We start from the raw sequence: 24,074 nt of genomic DNA, 5'->3' as shown, positions 1-24,074 counted from the left end.
CTACACACCTTCATCTATCAATATCCCTGCTGCGTCTCCTTGTGCTTCCTCACCGCCCATGTAGAAACACTTGTGTACAGGCGCGTTATAAATTACTTACCATATCATATATCATGTTACCACCTACCCAGCCAACCAACTTTCATCATGCAGCAATGCGCAAGCACTCCCAAAGCACACATTAGACATAACTCTCCAAACAAAGCACTGCAAATTGGATGCAATGTCCACATCCAAACCCTATTTTACAACCACTTCAACCCTCTTGGATAATGACATCTCTAGGGTAGAGCATTCTGCCCAACCACATGCACAAATCACGTACTCGATCCCACCACTCAACACTAATTTAAAGAAATTGTCTGCGCATTTTTCATTCTTCACCAAAGACGTGCTACAGATTCCAACTGCACATCAGTGATCATTTAAGGACCATCTCCTACAAACAGGTGCAAATGAACACCCTCGTTTTACAATGGGTTGTGTCGTAGTGCTTAATTTGTGGGGGGTGTTTGCCAGGATTCTACCCTGGCACTTATTATTGAGCTCCGGCACTTATTGTGTCATACTCACTTTAAGTAGTGATAGTCAGTGATAGTCAGTGCATCCATCAACCACAATGAGCAGGTGCAATCTGTACTGTAACACCCAAATATGCTGACACTGTGGGGAGCACCTATGGGTGGTGGCAGCAGTGGTAGGGTACTACCCACTCACAGTGTCATGGGTGCCTGTCAACTTTGCTCAGACCTTTTCACTGTCTCTTCAAACATTCGTTGTCCTGCTCAGCATACTTGTAAAACAACTTAGAGGAGCACCTTCCATGCTCCGATTTAAGTTTGTGCCTACACTTTTCGAATCCAAAATAGCAGTGATCTCTTCTGACAATTCTTTATCCATTAAAATGAGCCACTCTCTTTTTGCTGTCACCATATTTCTTTTTATCAATGAGCTATATTTTATTGTATTCATATTCTTTAGCCTTGAATTGAAATTCCATTTACAGACAATTTGTCTTGAGAACCCGGATGTTGAGACGACCATGTGACCCAAAGGAAAAACAAGTGACTGCTCTATAAGGAAGCTGGTAGGGAGGCATTACGCTTTGTTGTGGGTGTCCTCTCTCTAGTGCTTCTTGTCACCCTTTTCTTCTTCCCTCTTCACCTGGACCTTATCTTTTGTGAGTGGACCTTGATCTATTGTTGATCCTGCACACATGCATCTCCCACAGCTTATCACCCTTCTTGGTTCTGGGATATTCAGAGGATGTTTTCTTAGTAGTTAGCCCATAATGTCGCCTTGGGATCCCTGACACATCACCACATGGCCTTATTCCTAAGAATCCATAATTCCTATTTTAAATAGCTACTTTTTCATATCACTTTGGTTACTCAAACATGGGGATATGAAGTAAACATACATCTAGCTAACATCTGCTTCCTTTTTGAAGACAGGGACCTCAACATTCTTGCGCTTACCGAGACATCATTCAATACCAGCTCAGTCACTGCCTTTGACTCCCTCCTCCATGAAGGCTTCAAGATCATTTCTAAACCTCAACCTCACCGTGCTGGTGGTGGGGTTGCCTTAATCTTCTCTGAGTGGGTTGCTTCCTCCATCTTACCCAACCAGCTTTACTATTCCTTTGAGAACTGGGTATGTAAGTTGGTCATCTCTTCCTCCTCCACCCTGACCATTGCCACCATTTACCGGCCTCCAGGCGCTACCACCCTTTTCCTCTCTGAATGTGCTGATTTCTGTTCTTCCTAACTTTCAACCACTTCCAACCTCCTATTCCTGGGTGATTTCAACATCCAATTGGGCTCACCTGTCACAAATTCCACTTTTTTCATTGACCTCTGCACCTCTCTTTCCCTCTCCATTCTCCGCTCTGGTCCAACCCACTCAGCTGGACATATGCTGGACGCCATCATCCACTCTGACTTCTCACTCTTCCCCTCTCTGGTCACCCTTCTGTCTTGGTCAGACCACTCTCTCCTCTCCTCCCTCCTGGGTCCTTTCAGATCTCTGACAGCCCCTCCTAAAGCCCTGCCAACCTCGTTTAGGACCATTCACCCAATGAAACAAGTGTCAGCTGCTGCCTTCACCTCCACCTTCATCCCTCCTTACACCTCTACATCAGACTCCAACACCGATCTCAGCAACTTACACTTGGCCATCACCAACACTCTTGACATTCTTGCCCAGTCATGAGGATCCACCTGAAACCCGCCTCTAAGTGTAACATCTGGTACGACTTCGTACTGTCAGCCCTGAAACAAAAGTGCAGAGCAGCAGAACCGAAGTGGCAAACCTCAGTTTCACCATCTGTAAACTGGCATGCCGCCTGCCCAAAAGGCAATACAGACTCTACAATCCATGCCAAGAAAAGGGCCCACATTCCGGCATGGGTATCTGGTGCATCCAATAACACAGCTGAACTTTTCAAAATCTGCAGGGAACTTGCCAATCCTTTTGCAGTCACTTCCTCCTCTCTTGCTTCCAAGGCCCTCGGAAATGCACTGGCCACACACTTTGCCACCAAAACTCAGGACATCCTTAACACCCTTGTTACACACCCGTCAACCCTTCCCACAACCCCTGCTTTTCTTGGCACCTCACGCTCCTCCCTCCCCCTCTGCTCCTTCGTACCTGTCACACCTGAAGAAATCACTATAGCTGTCCGCTCCATGAAGATCTCTTCCAAACAGGGTTCCCCGTGCTCACTTAGAACCATCAACAATAACATTAGCTCTCTTGCACCTGCACAAGCTAATTTCTGAAAGATTAGTCTCTCTGTTATGTGTGTGTGCTCTGAGGCCCATGGGCATGTGGCGCGGTATATACAATTTTTTAATGAATAATAAATAAATAAATAACCACTAATTTGCCACTGGATCTTTCCCCTCCTCCCTCAAGCACTTCCTTGTGCATCCCCTCCTCAAAAAACCATCAGCGGACCCTACCTGTCCAGCCAAGTACCACCTTTTTCCATCACCCCCTTCCTAGGGAAACTGCTGGAGAAGTGTGTCTTACCACAACTCAACTTGCGCACTGAACTAGTGGGTGGTCTCCACAACCACCAATCTGGATTCCAAGCATCCAGGGGAACGGAATCTGCTCTTCTGAACACCCGTGAAGAACTGCTTGCATCTCTGGACTCCAAATCCCCAGCTCTCCTCATCCTACTCTAGCTCTCCTCTGCATTTGACATCCCCATGCAAAGGCTCAATGAAACCCTTGGTATCTCGGAATGACCACTGGACTGGTTGACCTCCTTCTTGACTGACTGCTCTTCCCAAGTCATCCTGGGCTCATTCTCGTCTCCTAGCTGCCTCTCCACCTGTGGTGTCCATCAGGGTTTTATCCTCTCCCCTTGGCTTTTCAACATCTACCTTGCTCAGCTGCCACTCCTCATTTCCTCCTTCTCCCTCAACTTTCAGTGTTATGCAGACAACACACAACTCTTTTTCAAACTTCCTGCTAACCCTCTTGCACCTTCCATCATCTCTAACTGCCAATTTAACATCCAATCCTGGTGCATTTCCAATGATCTCTTCCTCAATGCCAGCAAAACTGAGATCCTTACCATCGGGACCCTTACTCCCTCCTTCTTCCCATCTCTCTGGCTTTCCTCCATGGGCTCTCTTCTCTTCTCTGCTCTTTCTTCTGAAGCCAGAAACCTTGGAGTCATCCTTGAATCCTCCCTCCCCTTCCTCCCTCACACTCAGGACATTGCAAAGAAGTCCCACTTTCAGCTCTTCCATCTCAGTATAATTCTCCCTTTTCTCACCTTCCCCCAGAAGCTCAATGTTTCTTGAGCCCTGGTTCTCTGTAGGTTTGACTATTGCAATAGCCTCCTCCTGAATCTACCTTCTTCGACTCTTCGATACACCAGCTAATCCAGAATGAGGCAGCAAGACTTATCCTTGCCCATAAACCCAGCGACAGCATCTCGCCTGCATTGAAAAGTCTTCAATGGCTCCCGGTTGCTGCACAGATTAAATTTAGATCCCTCTGCATTTTTCACAAGGCTGTCTGGAGTTGGGGACCACACTATCTGCAACTCTCGCTAACTAAATACTCTCCCTCTAGACCTCTACGTTCATCTGGCACCAACACTCTGTGTGTAAACCGTTTTGCTAAACAGTGGGTCGGAGGTCGATTGCTTTTATCAGCTGGCTCCCTTCTATGGAACAGCCTCCCGCTTCCTCTATGTCGTGTGCAGGACTTTCTTAAATTCCAGAAGCTCTTCAAGACTTTCCTCTTTGCCTCCTCCTTACCTCCTTCTCTGCTCTGCTAATCTCACAGTTGCCGTGATTGGTCTACAGGGCCCTTATGCATCTTCCGGGCCCTTGACTTCCACACCCAATCACTCTAGCTTCTGTCTGCCTTCATCACCTATCAGCACACCTATTGGCCCTGGAGGGTCGCACTTCTCCTGGCTGTGTAGCACTTACCATGCCTTGCACTTCATCTGTGACTCGCCCTCGAGTATGGCACTCCAGCACTTACCCTCACTGCCCTCTCCCTTACTGCACTTGCACGTTCTGAATACTCACAGGCAAAATAGGTTTGTCCATTTTTTTCCTGACTGTATTTATATTTTGTGTATCGTATCATGTTTCTTTCCCATATTCCCTCCCTGTTGCCCTGTGGGCACTTTAAAACAGTATTTACTTCCTGTATAGGCGCCTAACAAGCAAACAATAAATAAAATAAATAGATCTAGAAATAAGCATAAAGCCTGAGGTGTGTAACATTTCTATTTTACCCTATTAATTAGCATAAATGGGACACAACCATCCCAAAACTAGCTTCTTCCGCTCTACCCAATGATCTTACCAGGAAACCCTAGACTATCTGACGCGTATAAGGGCTATCTGTGGACCTGTTATCGCTCATCCTGCTTAGTTCTAAAGTTGAATTTTAAATGTGCAACTACGGCCTTGAATATTAGAGTGGAAGTTAAAAAATAATTGCCCATTTTTATAAATGCATGTCTTAATAATTTTTCAATTCAAAGGACCTGATAACTTATGTAATGAGCACGGGCAAATCCAGTTGGTCTGGCTTTGTAAATGCAGAGGACAATCGTTTTTTAAAAGTTAGTATTTTTTTTTTTTTTTTACACTTTACAAATTAAATCGTACTCTCTACATTTACAAAGGGTGATCTTTTGCCTTTGCCAATTCTTGTTTCTCTGAGCCACCTCCTTCATTGGTGACGAGTAGCCATGTTTAAACTGGAAAAACAAAATAGTCCCGGACACCAAATTAAAAGTGCTGATATTACCCAATCGCAGTAAGTAACTTTCCATTATACGCCTCTGAATAGCATGGGGCAGATTTTTGGGGCAGATTTTTGGGGAAATGGTGCCTTTTGAACCCCATTTGGTCAGTAGCTTTGGTTAACACTCTGAGCATGACTGACAGCTTTTAAATCCTTGCCACCTTTTGTTTTTGGTTTTTTAACCAAAACGGCATATAATCTAATCCCCTTTTTGGCACAGCTGCGAGGCAAAAAGCCAGCAGAATCCATGTACAGAAAGCAATCAAACAGTACAAATCTTTTGCAACTCTCTGGCCAGGCAAACAAGACGGAAGCAAAGTGGCACGCCTCCTAGAGGAACTGGTGTCAGCACAGACTGGAGCAATGCTCTTCCGTTACTTTGATCCGTCATCCTGAAAAATACAATTCATGCATTTTTTGCCTTAGTGGAAGACATTCAAACAAGAAACGTTTCAGCAGGATTCTTGTTTATGGCAGCTTACATTCAAACGCCTGCAGCAAAGACAACGAAGATGTGATGACGAGGGAGGTTATTAGGTCAAGGGATACAAACAAACCATAAAGTCGTGGTAGTTTGAAGCAAAGATATGCACAGCACAAACACGAGCGCCATATTTGAAAAGACTATGCACAAATGTCCTGCTGTGGAAACGATATCAACGTATGATGCCTTACAAGTTCAGGGGACTAATGTGTTTACGATTTCATATATCAATGCATACATATGTGGGATGTGCATTTAAATGTGAATAGTTACCTTCTCTATATCACAGTAATTGGGTTGGATCGCCCTCTAGATTTTCTTGGTGACTCGTGGACTAGTTGCAACCATTAGGATGTCAGTGACAAGATACCAGAGCTACCAGCCTATGGTCACCACCTTCCGGGGAACTTCTCCTGTTGGGCAAGGGGACACACGAGTATCCACAGAGCCCCCAGCTTTCAAGTGGTTCCATCTCATGCTTGACACCTTGAGGCAGTCCTGCCTTTTCACTTTGCATGCTGGGAAATGTAGGGCCGCATTTATGAAGCAATGAAAGTACAAGTCCCAGCATAATAAGAGAAAGCTAAGGCTGGCTCAATGTAACGCACATGGCATGGGGCTACTTGTAAAATATGCGGGTCCCTTCATGGAGCCCTAGGTCTGTTTTCTACCTAAATATATTCCTTCAAAATGAAGAGACAGCATCCTCATGTATGCATAACCTTTTAAATGTATTTATTATGTGATATAGTTTCAACTTTTGCAAAACTTTATACACATAGAAAATTGTTACAAAATGTCAACGAATTAAGCAACAATAAAAACATTGGCCTACATAACAAAGGCCACTCTAAATGTAGGGAAATCCCAAAAGGCACACAAAAAAGAGCAAGAGCTTCTACGTACAGGACACAATCCACATAATCCGCATAATAAGAAGAACATTGTACTCAGACACAGCTAATCATACAGGAAGTTTCAGGGGGTGCTAGTAAAGGGCGCTGTATGTAGAGCACAGGTCTCCTGAACCCCAAAATAGACTGAAGACCATTGCAACCAGCCAATAGAGCCAGATGACGACTGAAGATAGAAGGACCGATTGTAAAATAGTTGGGATCTCCTCCAGCAGGTTGGCCGACATGCTTCTTGCAAGATCGAAGAACAGAGAGCTAAGGGAAGGAGAAGGGGCTTTGCATTGTTTTTAATACAACAAAACTTACAAAGAGCCCACATAATCAGAACAGTCATTTTATGCCTTCCCCTTTTTTGCCCCGAATAAACAAAGCCCTTAAATAAAAAATGGCCGGGTGCTGGACTTAAACATCACAATGGGACCCCAATGGTTACCAGAAAGGTGCATTTGGCTACCAATGTCGTAGAATTTGTTGCACCCCTGTGAAGCCAAAATTACATTCCAGCTTCCACTAATCTACACCCTAAAACCAATGTATGGTGTTATAAGCAGCATGGATGAAAATGGCAGGGGTGCTTAAGTGGAAGTCCCTCTGATCACCAAAAATAAGTCACTGACAAAAAATAAATATCCACAATTTGAAGGAGCCCTTGAAAGTGTCCCTAGAGTCTTGAAATTTAGGAATTTTGTTTAATATTGAGTATCTGATGAATGACAGGGAAACTACTGGAATGGATGCTGGGTGTTGAATGGAATGGATGTGTAGCTGAGACATGGATGAGAGCCTGGACGTGTTCATTATGACAAAGGGTTCTTTTGTTTGCATAAATGTGTGGCATGCATTGCCTCTGGATGAACGGTATGTGATAGCATGGCCTATTAGAAGTTTGTGAAGCCATTTGGCGATCATTGGCTCTCCCCATGCCTGAGAGTTAAGCCTTATCGCTCTGCCATGCTACTTAACTTTAAAAGAGGCTTGGTTTTTCCTTTTGGCTGGCTGTGTTAGCCCCTCACCACTCCCCCCTTAGTTACTGGTTGTACAACCCACAACAACTGCATTAACACTCATCCAGCCCTGTATTATCCCTTGCACTCTGAGACATGCACGCTTAGATCTATAATGAGATAAGCAAAATGACATCTCACAAATGGCATCTAACATGTTGACATGTATGTAATGTGGTATCCACCTGCTTGGATCAGTCCATTTTGAGGTTCAGGAGACCTGTGCTATGCATACAGCGGCCCTTTACTAGCACCCCCTGCAGTTTCCTGTAGGATTTGCTGTGTCTGAGTACAATGTTCTTCTTATTATGCGGATTATGTGGATGTTGGCCACACATGTCCTGCATGTAGAAGCTCTTGCTCTTTTTTGTGTGTCCTTTGGCATTTCCCTAAATTGAGAGAGTCCTTTGTTATGTAGTCCAATGTTTTTATTGTTTCTTAATTCATTGAAATTTCGGACCAATTTTCTGTGTGAGTTAAGTTTTGCTAAAGTTGAAACTATATCACACAATAACTACATTTAAAAGAAATGTATGGATACATGATGATGCTGTCTCTGCATTTTGAAGGAATTTACGAGAGCTGTACTAGATGTCCAGTTTGTTGTTTTCAGGGAGACCTGCCATTCAGGAAGACGCATCAGCTGTCTTTTGTCTAGAGACTGCCCGCACCTCAGGGAGGCCTGTGTGTTAGCCCGTAAAGACGTGCCTTCCAAGAAGCCTCTGCTGGCAGTGTGCCTTCTGCTCTGGCGATTCCCAGGATGGTACAGTTTGCTCTGCGCTATACTTTCACAAGGCCTCCTCTCTCCAATCTGGAGACTGCTGCAGTCCCAGAAGATATATGGCATGTACCTGGAGACTCCTTGGGGTTTAATGAGGCTGGAGTTCACCCTCTGGAACCTCTACTGGCTTCTGGGAGAAGTACACCGTTTTCCACATTTGTGCTTCATGGGGTTCAGGATGACCTCTCCCCTCTGTACAATCTCTGTGTTTCAGGGAGACTCGTGTCCTCCCCGCTATCAAAGGTTCAGAGAGGCACTTGATTTTCCCTCTGGACACTCAGGGACGTGTCTGCACTCCCATCTAGGGGCTCTCTTTATTAATGAAGAGTGCTGTTGTCCTCTCTCTGGCATTCAGGGAGCCCTCTGCTCTCCTATCTGGAGATGGCTGAAGACGACTGAAGTTCAGCATGAATTGTGACCCCGTCTGTGGAGGCTTCAGGAGATCAGAAATCCCCTTGCTAATGTGTGATATATTCTCCCATCTGGAATGTCCTCCTATGCAATAATAACTGGGGCTGTTGGGTGAAATGTGGAGTTGAAGGCGCACACTGTCTGCCTCTCCTGGCTCCTGCTTGTTCTGAGCTCTGTTTTCAGGGAGCCCTATGTACTTATCTTTCAATGCATCTGACAGGCTGTGTAACTCTGGGCTTCACATGGCAAGGCAATGGTGTAAATATCTGTGCATTCGATTCTATTCCACGACAATGGCTATACATTAGCCAACACTATTGGCTTTGTCTACACTTCATGTGTTAACTGACAATCCTTTTCTTTATCTATCCCTTTGCAGCACGTGCACAATTAGCTTCCTGAAATTGACCATCACACATTGATGCACACCCAAATGAGCATCAATTTCCAAGAAAAAAATGAACTGTATTATTATAGCATTCCTTGACAATTCTATTTCTAGTCATGTGACATATTTTCTCTTTGTCTTTGCAAGATTGACCAGCCTGGCCTTGGGCTCCCATCTCGTGACTACTATGAATGCAGCGGGGCCTATCAGGAAGTAAGTACATGTATTGGAATTGTAACAAATGTGCATACAGGACAGAGACTATACATGAACATGAATTTATTTTTTCTTTCTAAAATAATACTTAACAATATGTAAACCACAATCATCTTCATTCACAATCACTACAATACATGGTCGTGAAATGGTCATCAGAAAAAAACGAGGCAACATCACAATGGGGGTTTCCACAGAACTAAATGAGATTTCCTTCAGAAAAAGTCATTGACGGTTACTCATCGTGTGTTGGTATGAGTTTTTGGAAGGATCAATACCTGTTATATGTGATACTGACCTAATTTATCTGGATATATGTTCGAGAACAACTGACCTGCACACCTGGTCCTGTAATGCATGGGATTACATGTCATTTCATCCTAGTTCCATCCAACTCGTGTTTCTATATTTCAAATGGGGCTGCTTAATTCTGGTATACTCCCCATTCAGAAAACTTTCCAAAATCAACATAATCACTGACTACATACAAACAATAACAAAGTAAAAACATAATTCGAATGCCAAAAATCCTAAAACTAAGTGTGTGGGTGCATGCTCTAACAAATAAATATTTCATTAAAAGAAAGTGCACGCACACATTTTGGGGCTCATTACAAGTGTGGCGGTGCGGTAATAACATGGCAGCATCACTGCATACCAGCACGTTACCGCGTTGGCACACTCCAAGTTTGCCGGTGGGGGCCTGATTTACCACCCGCTAAGGCACCCATCTGATACAAAAGAGCCATTATTACCGGTACCGCTATTACCAGTGCCGGTAATACCGTCAATCCCCCCAATGGTGCCCTATGGGACTCCAACAAATGGGAATTACCTACACATACTGGCACTTGGAATCTGCCGGTAATTCCTGCAGACCAAGTGCTGGTAAGGGTCATTCCGTCTGGTGGTATCCTGGCAGATTTCCCAGCGTGATACCACCAGATTTGTAATGAGGCCCACTAAATCTTAAAATATACGCAACCTCAATTCACTATGCATCAGGTCCACCTGTTCCTCCCATCCAATGGTCTCCACGGGTATTGAGCAACTTCATACACCTGAACGCTATCTCTGGCAACAAATTTTACTGTGTAAGCCCGCCTAATTGTTCTCTCCACGCCACCCTGGAGGCAGGATTCATCCATGTTTCTCTCAGGTGTCCATAAATAGGACAAATAAAAAAAAAGATGGGGTTTTTGAGGTATAAGAGGTCCCAAATGCAGTTAGGGGAGCTCCCTTCTCTTGTTGGCTGAGCCCAAAGTGTTATATTCCCAAACTGGATGCGTCCCAGCCTAAACTGTTTGCACACATTACTAAACACAGGAGGCACCATTTCCCCCATGAATGCCTGAGCAGTTCATGCTGTTTCGGCCTCCAGAAACAGCTGCTATATTAGTGCTCCTTATCGTCTCTAGCGAAGCAGGATTTCTACATTCCTAATTACATGGCCACGGTAGTGGCCATGTAGTTATGGTTAAGTTGCTGTTTCCATAGGAAGAGCACTTTTTGGGTGGCTTATAACTTCGCTCTCCCTGGACGGATCCTCACCAAACTATGCAAAAAAAGTATTTGGGTCACTCTGAATTTTGTTGCAAAGTTTGGTGAGGATTCGTCCAGGGGGGGCAAAGTTATAGGGGGGGTCCTTTGCTAGCGCCTACAGCCCAAACCGCTGGACGGATTTCCACCAAATTTGGACCAGGAGCAGTGGCTTGGTCCCGAAAGCGTGCTTTTGCAAATTTGGTGAAAATCCGTCCAGTAGTTTTTTTTAAAATGACCAAAAAGTAGGTAAAAAAAATTAGTGATATCTGTGTTCGGTTCGCGGACACTCTTCCCTGTTCGCTCCGCGGACAGTGTCCTGATTGGCCAATCGTCTTGCGTGATGTTCGCGGACATACAACGTGTTCGCTGATTGGACGGCGTGGAGCGTGAAGCGCGTCATATTTTTCGGTAGCGCCCGCCATCTTGGATTCGCGGACGTCCGCGGACAGCGCTGTGAAACTTTGTTCAAAATGTGTATTTAGTAGAGTGTGTTGGTGTGTAGGAGTGTTTGGGGAGGGTGGGAGTGTATGAGATAGGATGAAAGTTGTGTTTTTTATGTGTTAGACGTTCTTTTTGTGTTCGATTTATTTGCGGACATCACGGGTGTTCTGAATGTTCTAAATAAACTGACTGGGGGTTGTTCTAAGGACTCAATATGTGTCCGTTTTGTTCGCAAGCAAAGTGGAACTGTTCTAAGAACACTCGTGGTGTCCGGGGAGTGTTCGTAGGGGGTGTCCTGAGGACGCTGTCCATATTGTTCTCTGTCAAGTTGAATGTGTTCTAAGAACACCCGCGGTGTCCTGAAATGTTCGCAAATAAACAAAACGGGGGTGTTCTGAAGACGTTTTTGAGAACACTCCCGGTGTCCTGAAATGTTCGTAGGGGGTGTCCTGAGGACGCTGTCAGTATTGTTCTATGTCAAGTTGAATGTGTTCTAAGAACACCCGCAGTGTTGTGAAATGTTCGCAAATAAACAAAATGGGGGTGTTCTGAAGACGCTTCTAAGAACACTCGCGGTGTCCGGGGAGTGTTCGTAGGGGGTGTCCTGAGGACGCTGTCCGTATTGTTCTATGTCAAGTTGAATGTGTTCTAAGAACACCCGCAGTGTTGTGAAATGTTCGCAAATAAACAAAATGGGGGTGTTCTGAAGACGCTTCTAAGAACACTCGCGGTGTCCGGGGAGTGTTCGTAGGGGGTGTCCTGAGGACGCTGTCCGTATTGTTCTCTGTCAAGTTGAATGTGTCCTAAGAACACTCGCGGTGTCCTGAAATGTTCGCAAATAAACAAAATGGGAGTGTTCTGAAGACGCTTCTAAGAACACTCACGGTGTCCGGGGAGTGTTCGTAGCGGGTGTCCTGAGGGCGCTGTCCGTATTGTTCTCTGTCAAGTTGAATGTGTCCTAAGAACACTTGCGGTGTCCTGAAATGTTCGCAAATAAACAAGATGGTGGTGTTCTGAAGACGCTTCTAAGAACACTTGCGGTGTCCGGGGAGTGTTCGTAGGGGGTGTCCTGAGAACGCTGTCCGTATTGTTCTCTGTCAAGTTGAATGTGTCCTAAGAACACTTGCGGTGTCCTGAAATGTTCGCAAATAAACAAGATGGTGGTGTTCTGAAGACGCTTCTAAGAACACTCCCGGTGTCCTGGAATGTTCGGAGGGGGTGTCCTGAGGACGCTGTCCGTATTGTTCTCTGTCAAGTTGAATGTGTCCTAAGAACACTCGCGGTGTCCTGAAATGTTCGCAAATAAACAAGATGGTGGTGTTCTGAAGGCGCTTCTAAGAACACTCGCGGTGTCCGGGGAGTGTTCGTAGGGGGTGTCCTGAGGACCCTGTCCGTACTGTTCTCTGTCAAGTTGAATGTGTTCTAAGAACACCCGCGGTGTCCTGAAATGTTCGCAAATAAACAAAATGGGGGTGTTCTGAAGACGTTTTTGAGAACACTCCCGGTGTCCTGGAATGTTCGCAGGGGGTGTCCTTAGGACGCTGTCCGTATTGTTCGTTGTTAAGTTGAAAGTGTTCTAAGAACTATCGCGTTGTTCTGAAATGTTCGTAGGGGGTGTCCTGAAAACGGTATCCGTATTGTTCGCTGGCAAGTTCAAAGTGTTCTAAGAACACTCCCATTGTTCGCAGACATTAAAAGTTTCCCATAGATCATAGTTGAAATGTTTGACTCTATGGATGTGATATGCTGCGGTGGTTGTTGCCAGGGCATAGAGTCTTGGGTGCACAAGACTGTATGCCCTGGCAACAACCACCGCAGCATATCACATTCATATTTGCTTATAACTTTGGGTGAAAAACAAATGTATAAGGAACAAAGGTATTAGATACTATGGATGTGATATGCTGCTATGGTTGTCCTTATTATTGTATACTTACTGTTTGGTCTAGTAATGGGAGTCCATGTTTTTCTTCTTCATTTCTGTGATAAAAGAAAATAGCATGTTAGTATTAGTATTTTGTAATGACTTATTACATTGTATAAGCAATATACTTTTATTTTTTTTCAACCCTCATATTTAGTAGAGTACAAATCAGAGTACTGTGCAATTTGCTCAGTTTCTGTATTTGTTGCTAAAATCATTGGGTCTGTGGGAGAAAAAAAAAATCCATGTTGTATTAAAAAAAAACCCTTTTTCTGTTATGCTACAGTTTATTTGATTGTTTGTTTTCAGTGTTCACTTGTTGTCTCTGGCTAATGCTTTATACTTTGCTTTGTTGTATTTTTTTTGGAGCAGTAACAGATTCTTCATTTGTTTTGATATTATAAAATTTTGGAGCAGTTAGATACCAATTGGCGTATTCTAACTGTCTATTTTTTTAATATATTTTAGTGGTTTTGATTTATCTATTTGGATATTGTTAAATTTTGGGACAGTTAGATACCAATTGGCGTATTCTAACTGTGTATTTTTGGCCTAATTTAGTGGTATTCATTTATCTGATTAGTTGTTGTAGAATCTTTGAGCAGTTAGATAGCTTTTGGAGTATTCTAACAGTTTATATTGTTTTAACACAAATTTACTTAAAGGTTTAAATACAGTTTATTTATCAAATTTTGGTTTTAAGAACATCAAATAAGCGTTTGTAAGATTTGCTGGTAATCTCTGCTTTAGAGTAATGGTACTATCATTACATTCAAACCATCCACATTTCTTTTTTATATATGCCGTGTAGTGCCCTGCATTGGTTGTGGCTCCTGCGTGGTAGATTATACCTATTGTTGTGAAGGTTTTCTTACCAAGTGATATTTGACTATGTGTGAATCCAGTCAGCTTGCAGTTGTTTTTGGTACCATCTGCATTGTAATGTAGAAGCATTAGTATTACGTATTTACTATGTGTTTGTATTACTAACGTGGAGCGATTTTATGAATTGCAGGTAGAGCAAAATCTACCATGGTTTGCATTTTGTACAAGTTGCTGAAATGGAAGGATTCACAATTTGGTATTGTTGCACAGAGTGCATGTATGTTTCCACATGTATGAAATCTGGAAGATTTCCTTTGTAGGTAGGTTTTTGTTTTCCAGTACTTGTAGTAAGTACATTAAAACTTCTTGTGGATCTTCCTGTGAGTTTATAGTGAATTTCACCATTCCAGCACAGTAGTCCAATTCTTGTCTTATTCCATAAACACTATATGTGTTGTCAGGATTGTTTTTTTGCGTTTCTATGAAGTACTAACATTTGCATACACAATGGGTCTCTAAAGTGTAAGTAAATGTTGTCAACAATTGGTGGTAATTGAAATAGAATATTCATTGCTACATTTGCATAGCAACTTACACCAACTATATTTGAGAATTTAAATGGTCCAGGTAGTTCTGTATCTAACTGCTTTTTTTGGAGTTTGTCTTCCTTCTTTAAAGAAGTACCTGGTTTACTTTCTCTAATTGATTCTTTTTTGTTTGTGGTACTTGATGAAGTATTAGTTTCTTTTACTCTCTTTGGAGGATTTGCAGTGACGTCCTGTTGCATTTCTGTTTGATTTAGTTTTCTTTTACAACAATTTAGTTTTTGTGGAACAGAATATGTGTTTAGATGGTGAGTGTATAGTGAGCATTTACTTTACTTTCATCAAAGTTGATTAGAAATAGACCGTCAAGTGTACGTAAGCGTGATAGTGCTACGTAGCTCATGCCTTCTTTAAAGACTGTGTTACCAATATCTATCATTGCTTTGTCTAGGGTAAGACTTTGTGATTTATGAATCGTGACTGCGTATGCAAGAGTTAGAGAAAATTGTTCTCTGCGTACACACATATCTTTGAAGAGAAGGAATCTAGCTGTTGAGCGTCCTATCCGTTTTACTTCTGAAAGTTTGTCAAAGAGTATATTGACAAACTGAATTTTGTTGTCACGTGGGTATATTTGAAAGCCATCAACTGTACCCAGTGCTCCATTAACTAGTCCTTGGTCCACGTCAAGGTTACGTTTAAGCATTACTCTGCAATTTAAGGATAATTTTAACATCTTTTCTAAGCCTGCTGTGTTTGAGATTGATTTTTCTAAATTATTTAGTCTTGTTGAGGCTTGGTCACACATGGGTAGTGTCATACCATGTACATCTAGTTTGTCTGTGGCGCTAATTTCCATTATTGGTTGCATTTCTTTACTTAACATTATTGCATTGAATTTGAGACAGCTTGCAAGAGTTGGCATTAAGGCCATACAATTGACATTTTTGTGGGCTAATTGTTCCATAACATCTGTAGCACATACGTTATCGCCATAAAGTGCATTAATGTGCCGGGTTTTCAATGTTGCTTCTGCTTCTTTAGAAAGTATACCAACTGTCAAACTTTTTAAAATGTTGGCATAAGTTAGATCTGCAGATTGGCGCATGTTTTCTGTTAATTCTCTATATTGGAAATGTTGCCAAAGGTTGACATTTCCAATGCTGCCAACAGTTTTATGGCAGAGTTTGTGCCCTAATGTTTTAAAAATAGGTTCACCTTTTACTGGTGTTAATTGAAGCAGATCTCCAAAAACAATAATGTGTTTTCCTGCAAACAGCTCTTCATAGTCTGTTTTGAGTACTTCTTGTAATCTGAGGTGAATCAAAGCTAACATCAGGTTGGAGACCATGCTCACTTCATCTATTAGTAGCATTTTCATTTGTTTCAATACTCTGCGTAATTCCATTGCAGCTTCTGCAGAAAGTTTGTAATAGTCTAATTTGTTCTGGTGTTCTACTGGTAATAGTAGTAATCGGTGTAATGTATCACCACCTATGTTGTAGGCAGCTAAACCTGTGGGGGCAGTGACAACAGCTGACAGTTTGTTGTTTGTCAATTGTTGAAGGAACTTACTAATGATTTTGATTAGGAATGTTTTGCCAGAACCAGCTTCACCACTGACGTACAGTAGTATAGGTTTACAATTATGGCAGGAACATTCTTTTTTTCATGTTTTACACCATGTGCACTTTGTTTTGTTACTTCTTGAAAAATGCTACTTTGCTCTTTGTTTAGTTTTGATTGTAGTATAGTTAAGTCTTCCTTATCTTCATACTGATACATGGTGTTTTCTACTTCTATCATAGCTAATTCTGCCTCATTTGTTATTAGTGGTTCTCCCAGTGGTTCTTGGCTTCCTGTTACAGAAGGTTGACTACTGTCAGGAGTATCCTTATCTAGTTGGGATTGGAGTTCTTCTTCATGTTGCTGTTCATTGTGCAACATTGTTTTGTACTGTGTAAAGTTTACATCAGTTATAGTGCTTTCATTTGCTTTGAAAGCATCCTCATATGAATCATAGTTATCTAGTAATTGTTCTTCTTTTCTCCATGGTTTGAAGAGTTGTAGCAGGGACATGTAATATACTTCTTTATGTTGAGGAGTCTTCAATGACAATTTTATATGACTAATTAAATAATTTGGTTTAGTGAGTTTAACTAAGCTGCCTTCACAGTCTGTCACTCTATATTTACCTTTTTTTCATCAGGTTTCATATTATTTGTGTATGTGTAGTTTTGGGCTATTTGGTATAGACACATGTTTTCCAAAGTATTACTTCTGTTTGGGTAGTGTGTGTCCAATAATTTCTTTTTAAAAATGTCTTGGCTGTTGGGATCATGTTTGGCTATTGTTTCTATATCTTCATATGATTTTACAACTCTTTTTCTAGATTTAGCTGGACCAAGACTTAGCCATACTATATTTTCAGATTTACCATACAATGAAGTACCAGTTAAACAATCAGCCGCTTCATAAGATCCACATTCTATATGGGTGAGCATTTTTATGCCCAAGCTGTATAATTTCTGAGATACTGTTTTATCTGATGACAGGACATTCCAGAGGTCTTGGAGCTCTGTCTTTTCTGCTTTAGTTAAGTATGCTCTGACATATTGTGCAACTGCAGTAGAATTGTCTGCAATGTACTGCACATCTATGTTTGCATTCCATAAGTGGGCAATGATTGCATTATAATCATTGATATATTTTTCTTCTTCTTTTCTTTTTATGTAATATGTATTTTTAGGTGACTTACCTTTAACACTATGTCTAACTGTAGACATGAGGTTGTTTACTTGACCTGTATTTGTAACTGGTCTAGGGAAACCAAATCGGCATTTGGTGTAGTATTTGCCTTTGTTTTTGTATTTGCGACGACAATATTTTCCACATTTGTGTCTTTGAAATTGTAAAATTTGTGCATGAAGGTCACTATTTGTGGCTTCTGATGGAATTTCACAAGTGACATATTTTTCAATAAACTGTAAAACCGTGGCATCACTGTCTTGACCAAATCTAGGAGCATCTTTAATCCATAAAAGCATGTGGATATGTGGTGCTCCTCTGGCTTGGTATTCTTTTCTCCAAAAGAAGTGTTGCACTTCTCCAACGGGAGGAACAGTTTTATTACGAATAAAATGTAGCATAGCAATGAAGCGATGGTGAAAATATCTTGAAACATTAACAGGATCCAAAGAACAAAGTTCTCCAGGTGTTAGAATATCTATGTTTGTTTTGGTTTTATTTGATATACGTAGGAAATCATGTAAATCTTCCCATGCATATTCTGCACAACTTAATGTAACAAACCAAGTGGGTGGGCCAAGGTTTCTGATCATACAAAGTGCATCTCCATGACGTCGAAACCAGTACTCTTTAGTACCACGCATATTTGCTAATAGATTTGTAATATTTGATTGTAAAACCTCATCCTTTTGTTGCACTTTCTCTAATAATTATGTAGCTGTCATATTTTGAAAGTGTGATCCTGATTTTAATATGTGTGCAACTCCGTAACATAAAGTTGCTAGTTCACTTTCAAAGAGTAGGTGGAATATGTATTCCACATTTTGTCTAAATCTGGGATCTTCAGAATACATCCGTAATGAGCGGTATTCTGAAGCTGATATTTGAATAGGTCTATCATCATACCTTCCTCCTTTGCCAGTAGGAAAGAGTAGAGGAAAAGCACATGCTTCTATACTTTTTTCCCATATACTGATTGGCGATCCTTTTGTTTGACGCATTTGGTAAGTTTCCAGTACATCTTGTACGGTGTCATTACAGTGCAAAGGATGAATTGTATAATGGTCTAAAGTATTTGATATTGTAGCAGGATCTAGTAGCTCAAATTGACCAGCTTCTTGTGTTTCTTGAATGATTTCAGTTGTATCTTTCAAGTTTTCTTCAATATTAATTTCTTTGTAATATTCATTAATCTCTTTAAGATATTGGAAGGCTTGTCTAACTTTATATAAATCTACCAGCTGTTGCCATATTTTTTTGTCTTTTGTAGGTACTCCATTTACTAATATAATTAAAAATTGCTGCATTGACGTTGCACTCCTAGAGTATGCACATTTTCTTTTAGATTTAATGGTAAATAAACTACTTTTCCCATAATGCCTTTTACCAATTCAGAGGGAGGTAATTTTGCTGTTTTTGGTTGAAGGCGTATTATTGCTTGAAATGGGTGTACTGTTTGAATTATGATGCTCTCATATAAATTAAGTTGTTGTAGAGGTTTTGGTACTGGGTATAATTCCAAATTATTTGTGATAGAACGTGAAGGAGTTTGATTGTTGTCAAGTTGTGTAGTGCAGTAACTGCAAAGTATTAAGGGCTCAGTTATTTCATATTTGTTTCTGCTACAAGGTAGAGAGCTAATTCAAACCATTTAGAATCTTCATTGTCTTCTATTTTGTATGATAGGTCCACAGTTTTTGTGTTACTTTCATAAAAACTTCTACGGCAACATACACATACATGGTTTGGTACTTCAGCTGATGTACCTTTAAATTTTAGTATTTCTTTTTTGTATGTGTTTAGCAAAAGGTTGCCATGTGTAGAATTGTTGCTTAATTGGTTTAAAGCTATTTCATTCTGTAAATTGCTTTCACTTCCAAAATATTTTTTCTGGATATAGTGAATTTCTTCAAGTAGGTCTTTTGCTGTACCATGTAGAAGGATGTTATTTAACTTTGCTAGTGCTAAAGCAGGACTTTTAGCATAGTACAGTTTATAGACTAGATGTCTTATAGTTGAATGATGTGTTGATATCCTTTTGATATCATGGAAAGTGGTTTTACAAGTAGGTCCTGTAATGCAGGCCAATGAATGTCCTTGTAGTCCTGTGTACTTGCGCACTGGACAGGTATCTATATTTTGCAGTAATTTAATTTTGATTTTGTCTTTGCTTTTTACATATTTATTGAGGAATTGGCGTAAAGATTTGAAACATTGTTTGGGAATGTTACAGATTGACGTGCATGGCCATTTGTACACTAGACGTTCTGATTCAGTTGAATGGAGGGGTAATTCTAAGTTTTCAGGGCATATTTTTGTAAGAAGTACTTCTTGTTCCATTATGGTACTATTCACTTTTTCATAACCTCGACCACTGCTATGTATGGCAATTGTATTTATTTGCTTTTGTTTGTACGCTTCTTCATTAAAATATGGTTCTGTGCTTGTAGTCTGATTCCATTCACCTCCGCTGATACTTAAGAAGTTCTTGCTGTTGATATTTCGCTTATTGAGAAGTCTTTTTTGTAATTTAGTTATTAGTTTTGTTAGTGGTTTCATTTTTTTTAACAGTAAAATAAATACATTTCTTTTGAGAAGAATTGCACTGTCCATCAATGCTTCTAAGATTAATTTCCTACGATAGGTTTTAAGCTTTGAACCTGATTTCTCTCCTGTTTTTATAAGATTTTGAAGGACTTTGTGACGGTATATGTTGGCTAAAATACTTTTCTTGGTATGCTTACTTTGCACTATATTAAAATTTGAAGAAGTAGTTTTATCTGTACTGATAGCTGATTTTCTGTTAATTGTTTTTTGGTTTGTTTTACATTTTGATAGAGGAAGCGAAGTTGTTGTACTTGAAACTTCTTGTGTTTCACTAAATGATTGTATTAGCTGTTTTGTTTCAACTTTTTTTACAAATTCTGCTAGAGATGGATGCTTATGTTGGACACCTTTATTTTCATTTGCTCTACTTTTGCGTTGCTTTCTACGGACTTGACTTTTGGTAGGCATTCTTTAGGGTCTGTTGAAAAAAATAAAGAAGATATGGGTTGGGGTGTTCTGGAATGTATGTGTGCTGTGTGCATGAGTGTTTGAGTAAGATGATAAAGATGTATGTAATGGTGTGTGATTATGCATTGGGAACTAAAACTTGTAGGGATAGGTATTCTTGAATTTATGTGTTACTAAACTGGGGTTCAGATGACAAAAAAAAGTAAGCTAGTGGTGTGGAAAAGTACAAATAGTAAATCTAATGTATATAATTAAAACAGTTGTTTGTCCTATAATATGAAAATTGTAGTGGTTCAGTTGGGTAATTTGTGTGTCCAAAAATAGAAATTTGTGGGCCATTCTGGCTGTAAATCGCTGTTTAAGAAATGGAAATTTTTGGACAAAATGGTACAAAATCTCTATTTTTAGAAACCGAAATAGCTCGTATTAACGTTATAGTATATTTGATTAATAATACAAATATTATGGTGATATTTTACTTACTTTTTTAAAAAATGAACAGGTAACTTCTTAGTTTTTCTTTCTTCTTCGAATTTGGCTGCTTCTTTTCAGGAAACTGGTCTTCACTGCAATTGTAAAAGCTTCAAATTAGTAACGTTGTTTGTATATAGCACTGTTTTTAATTTAGATATTGATTTTTTTAATTGAAATCCTCAGTGCCTTCTTTAAAACCATTAAACTAATTTATTTACATATGATACATTGCATCAGTTCAGTACATATGATAAGTTCTTAATGAACAAATTGTATTGAATGACTAACTGTAGCAAAAAAAAATATCTCTACTATATCTTGTGAAATTTATGATATGTTAGTGAATACACTATTTCTGTAAGTAAACTGTTCTAGGTAATAGCGCCTCAATGTCATGTCTTATTTAAAGTAATTAAGTAAATAAAGAAATAAAAAGAAAAAATATGAAATTGTATAAGTATTTTTATAAAGGTTTAAACATAGATTGTGTTTGCATGCAATTTTGTTTGAATATATGTAGTCTATATATTTCATTTAAAAAATGTTAGTTTAACATGATTTGAGTGTGTGTGTATAAAGAAAGTAAATAGTATAAAGGTTTATAAGTGATAGTTGATTTTAGGAAATTGAAAAAAGTACAGTAAATTCATTTTACAGATTTTACAAGGTAAAAGTCTGTTTGAAAATGTGTTCATCTACTATACAGAAAACATGCATACCTGAAGTTTGTGCTCATGCATATGGATATGCATGGAGCTGCAAGTAGAAATCTTGAAGACTTGTACAGTATTTCTGGTAGATGCTGCTTGCCAATTATATGACACTTGTACTCAGAGAGATTCAGAGTACATTTGCAGTGCTGATCTATGATGATGAAGTTAGATGTAGAGGTCTTGAATGTGATTGGTGCATGGTCATGTGATTTTTGAGGTACATCCAATGAGGGAATGGCAGAGAGAGTGTAGTGGAAATGGTAGAAGGGCTGTTCATGTTACGATATGTCCGCGGACATGGCGGTAGTTCGCGGACATCAGCAGTTACATCCGGGGATTTTTGGGTTCAGAAGTCATGCAAATGAGAATAAGCACTGAAAGGGATTGGTCAGGAAAGTTTGGTGGGTGTGTTGTGCCAGGAGAGATTTTCTCAGATACTCTTTTTGCTGAGAGAACAAAAGATAGCTATGGCTCTGTGTTTCAGAAAACAGATTGTTTGGATTTTAGGAGATTCGTGGATACATTGGTTGAAGGTGCATGCAGAAAGCTTTGGAGTAGCTGTGGATCTTGGATTCCCACATGTGGAAGTACACTGGCATGGAGTATGTGGAATGAAGTGGTTGGACTTGCTACCTCTCTGTGCTACTTTGGAGACAGAGCAACATCCAGACATAATTGTAATTCATTGTGGAGGGAACAGTTTAGGACATGTGACTGGATTTTTTTTGCAATGTGCTATGAAAGAAGGACTTAGGAAGGCTATGGACATGTTTCCTAATTTTCAAGTGATATTTTCACGGATTGCGCAGAGACAAATGTGGCTTCCTTCTTGTTCATTTAGTCCACAAATGGAAAAAGCAAGGTGCAATGTTAATAAGGCTGTTTGTGCCTTTCTAAGAGATTTTGGCATGTCGTCTTTTCACAATGAAAATATTATGTTTTGTAGTACATACATTTTTCGCAGAGATGGAGTCCATCTTACTTATGCTGGCAATCAGATTTTTCTGAGAAATGTACAAAATGCATTGCGACCTTTTTTGGAATTACAACAACGATTTTGAAGAAGATGTTAAGCATTTACAATTTTTGACTTACAAACACCACCCAAAGGCTCTTTTCAGAGCCACCACTTCTTTCCAGAGAAAATTACAATGTTTGTGATGGAGTAGCAACCCAATTTTTTTAATGTTCGCGAACTTTCCGCGGACTTCTAAAAAATACAAAGAGCCCTGCTTCTTTTATTTTCACTTCTATTTTTTAACTGGGAAAAGCGGCTCTGAAAAGAGCCTTATTTTTTTTTTATTTTTGTAATTTTGTATTTTTTTGGGTTTTTCAGACACGACACACTAGGCGAGGAGGGTAAAGGAGGGTAAAGGGGGGGACACCAACCACAGGGATAAGAAAGGGCGAGCTGAGAGAGGAAGATGCAGAGTGGGTTTTATTTGGGTAGTGAGCAGGTCTTCTCGTGCTCTGAGACGATAGTCTCAAAAGCACTCCGAAGTCGTTCCCCCCTGCAGAGTACTGTGTCACAGTACATACATACAACTGTGACCCTCGAAAGGTAAGGGTCATCAGCATTCTGTATGGCCTGTGAGGCAGCTTGAGGAAGACGCTGTCCCACAGAGGTGGTCCTTGTGGTGACAGGATCAGAAACAGAGGATGAAGTAGAGGAAATCAACCTGCTACGTTCTTCGCAAGGTACAACCCTGCAAATAGCCCCAGAGTGAAATGACCTCAGGTGTCGCTTCATAGTAGTGGTCCCAAAGCTGTACTTACCGTGCTTCCCGTGACTGAGTATCATTTTGCACTCATTGCAGGTAACACGGTTCGCACGAGCCTTAGGAACATTACCATGAATGGTAAATAACTGCCACACCCAAGACTCACACCTAGTGCGGGTAGTAGGGTTTTCCTCTACCTCATTCTCATCATCCTCTTATTCCTCCTCCGCATCCTCACTCCTGTTCCCCTCTTCAGGCCCTTGGGGAGGTGGTGGTGGTGGAGGGGGTGGGGGTGGTGCTGAAGCAGGTGCAGCACCAAGTGTCAGTTCAGCAGCCAAGGATGCCATCTCGATGATGGTGTAGTCTGCAGGTGGCAGCAAAAATCACTGTGTTCTGAAGAATAGCCAGAAACACAATGGGAATAAGCTCTTGGGCGTGGTCTTTTATAGGGGTGCTTGTGTGCGGTTCGCGGACATGTGCACTGTCCGCGAACAGATCGAACACAAAAAAAGGATCGGAAAATTTCAAAAGGTATATAGAAACTCAAGATTGCTATGTAGGACTTGTGCCATTGTGAGATTTTATTGAAAAATATTATGGATTAACTGAAAATGTACTTTTAAATTGTTCGGGGAC

At 40.6% G+C, this 24,074-nt stretch overlaps 1 protein-coding gene across 4 annotated transcripts in view; it reads left to right on the top strand.

Moving 5' to 3' along the window:
- The window catches only part of MME (membrane metalloendopeptidase), a 589,667-nt gene that overhangs the window by 262,797 nt on the left and 302,796 nt on the right, over positions 1–24,074 (top strand). For all 4 annotated transcript variants that reach the window (XM_069618415.1, XM_069618414.1, XM_069618413.1 and 1 more), the window contains exon 8: positions 9,422–9,487. In XM_069618415.1, the coding sequence (XP_069474516.1) occupies positions 9,422–9,487 (66 nt within the window). The remainder of the gene's footprint in view (positions 1–9,421; positions 9,488–24,074) is intronic.

The sequence above is a fragment of the Ambystoma mexicanum genome, chromosome 10, assembly GCF_040938575.1.
Source record: "Ambystoma mexicanum isolate Mex_15411 chromosome 10, UKY_AmexF1_1, whole genome shotgun sequence".
Lineage (NCBI taxonomy): Eukaryota > Metazoa > Chordata > Amphibia > Caudata > Ambystomatidae > Ambystoma > Ambystoma mexicanum.
Note: the sequence above shows the minus strand (reverse complement) of the source record. Positions and strands in the feature narration are given on the sequence as shown.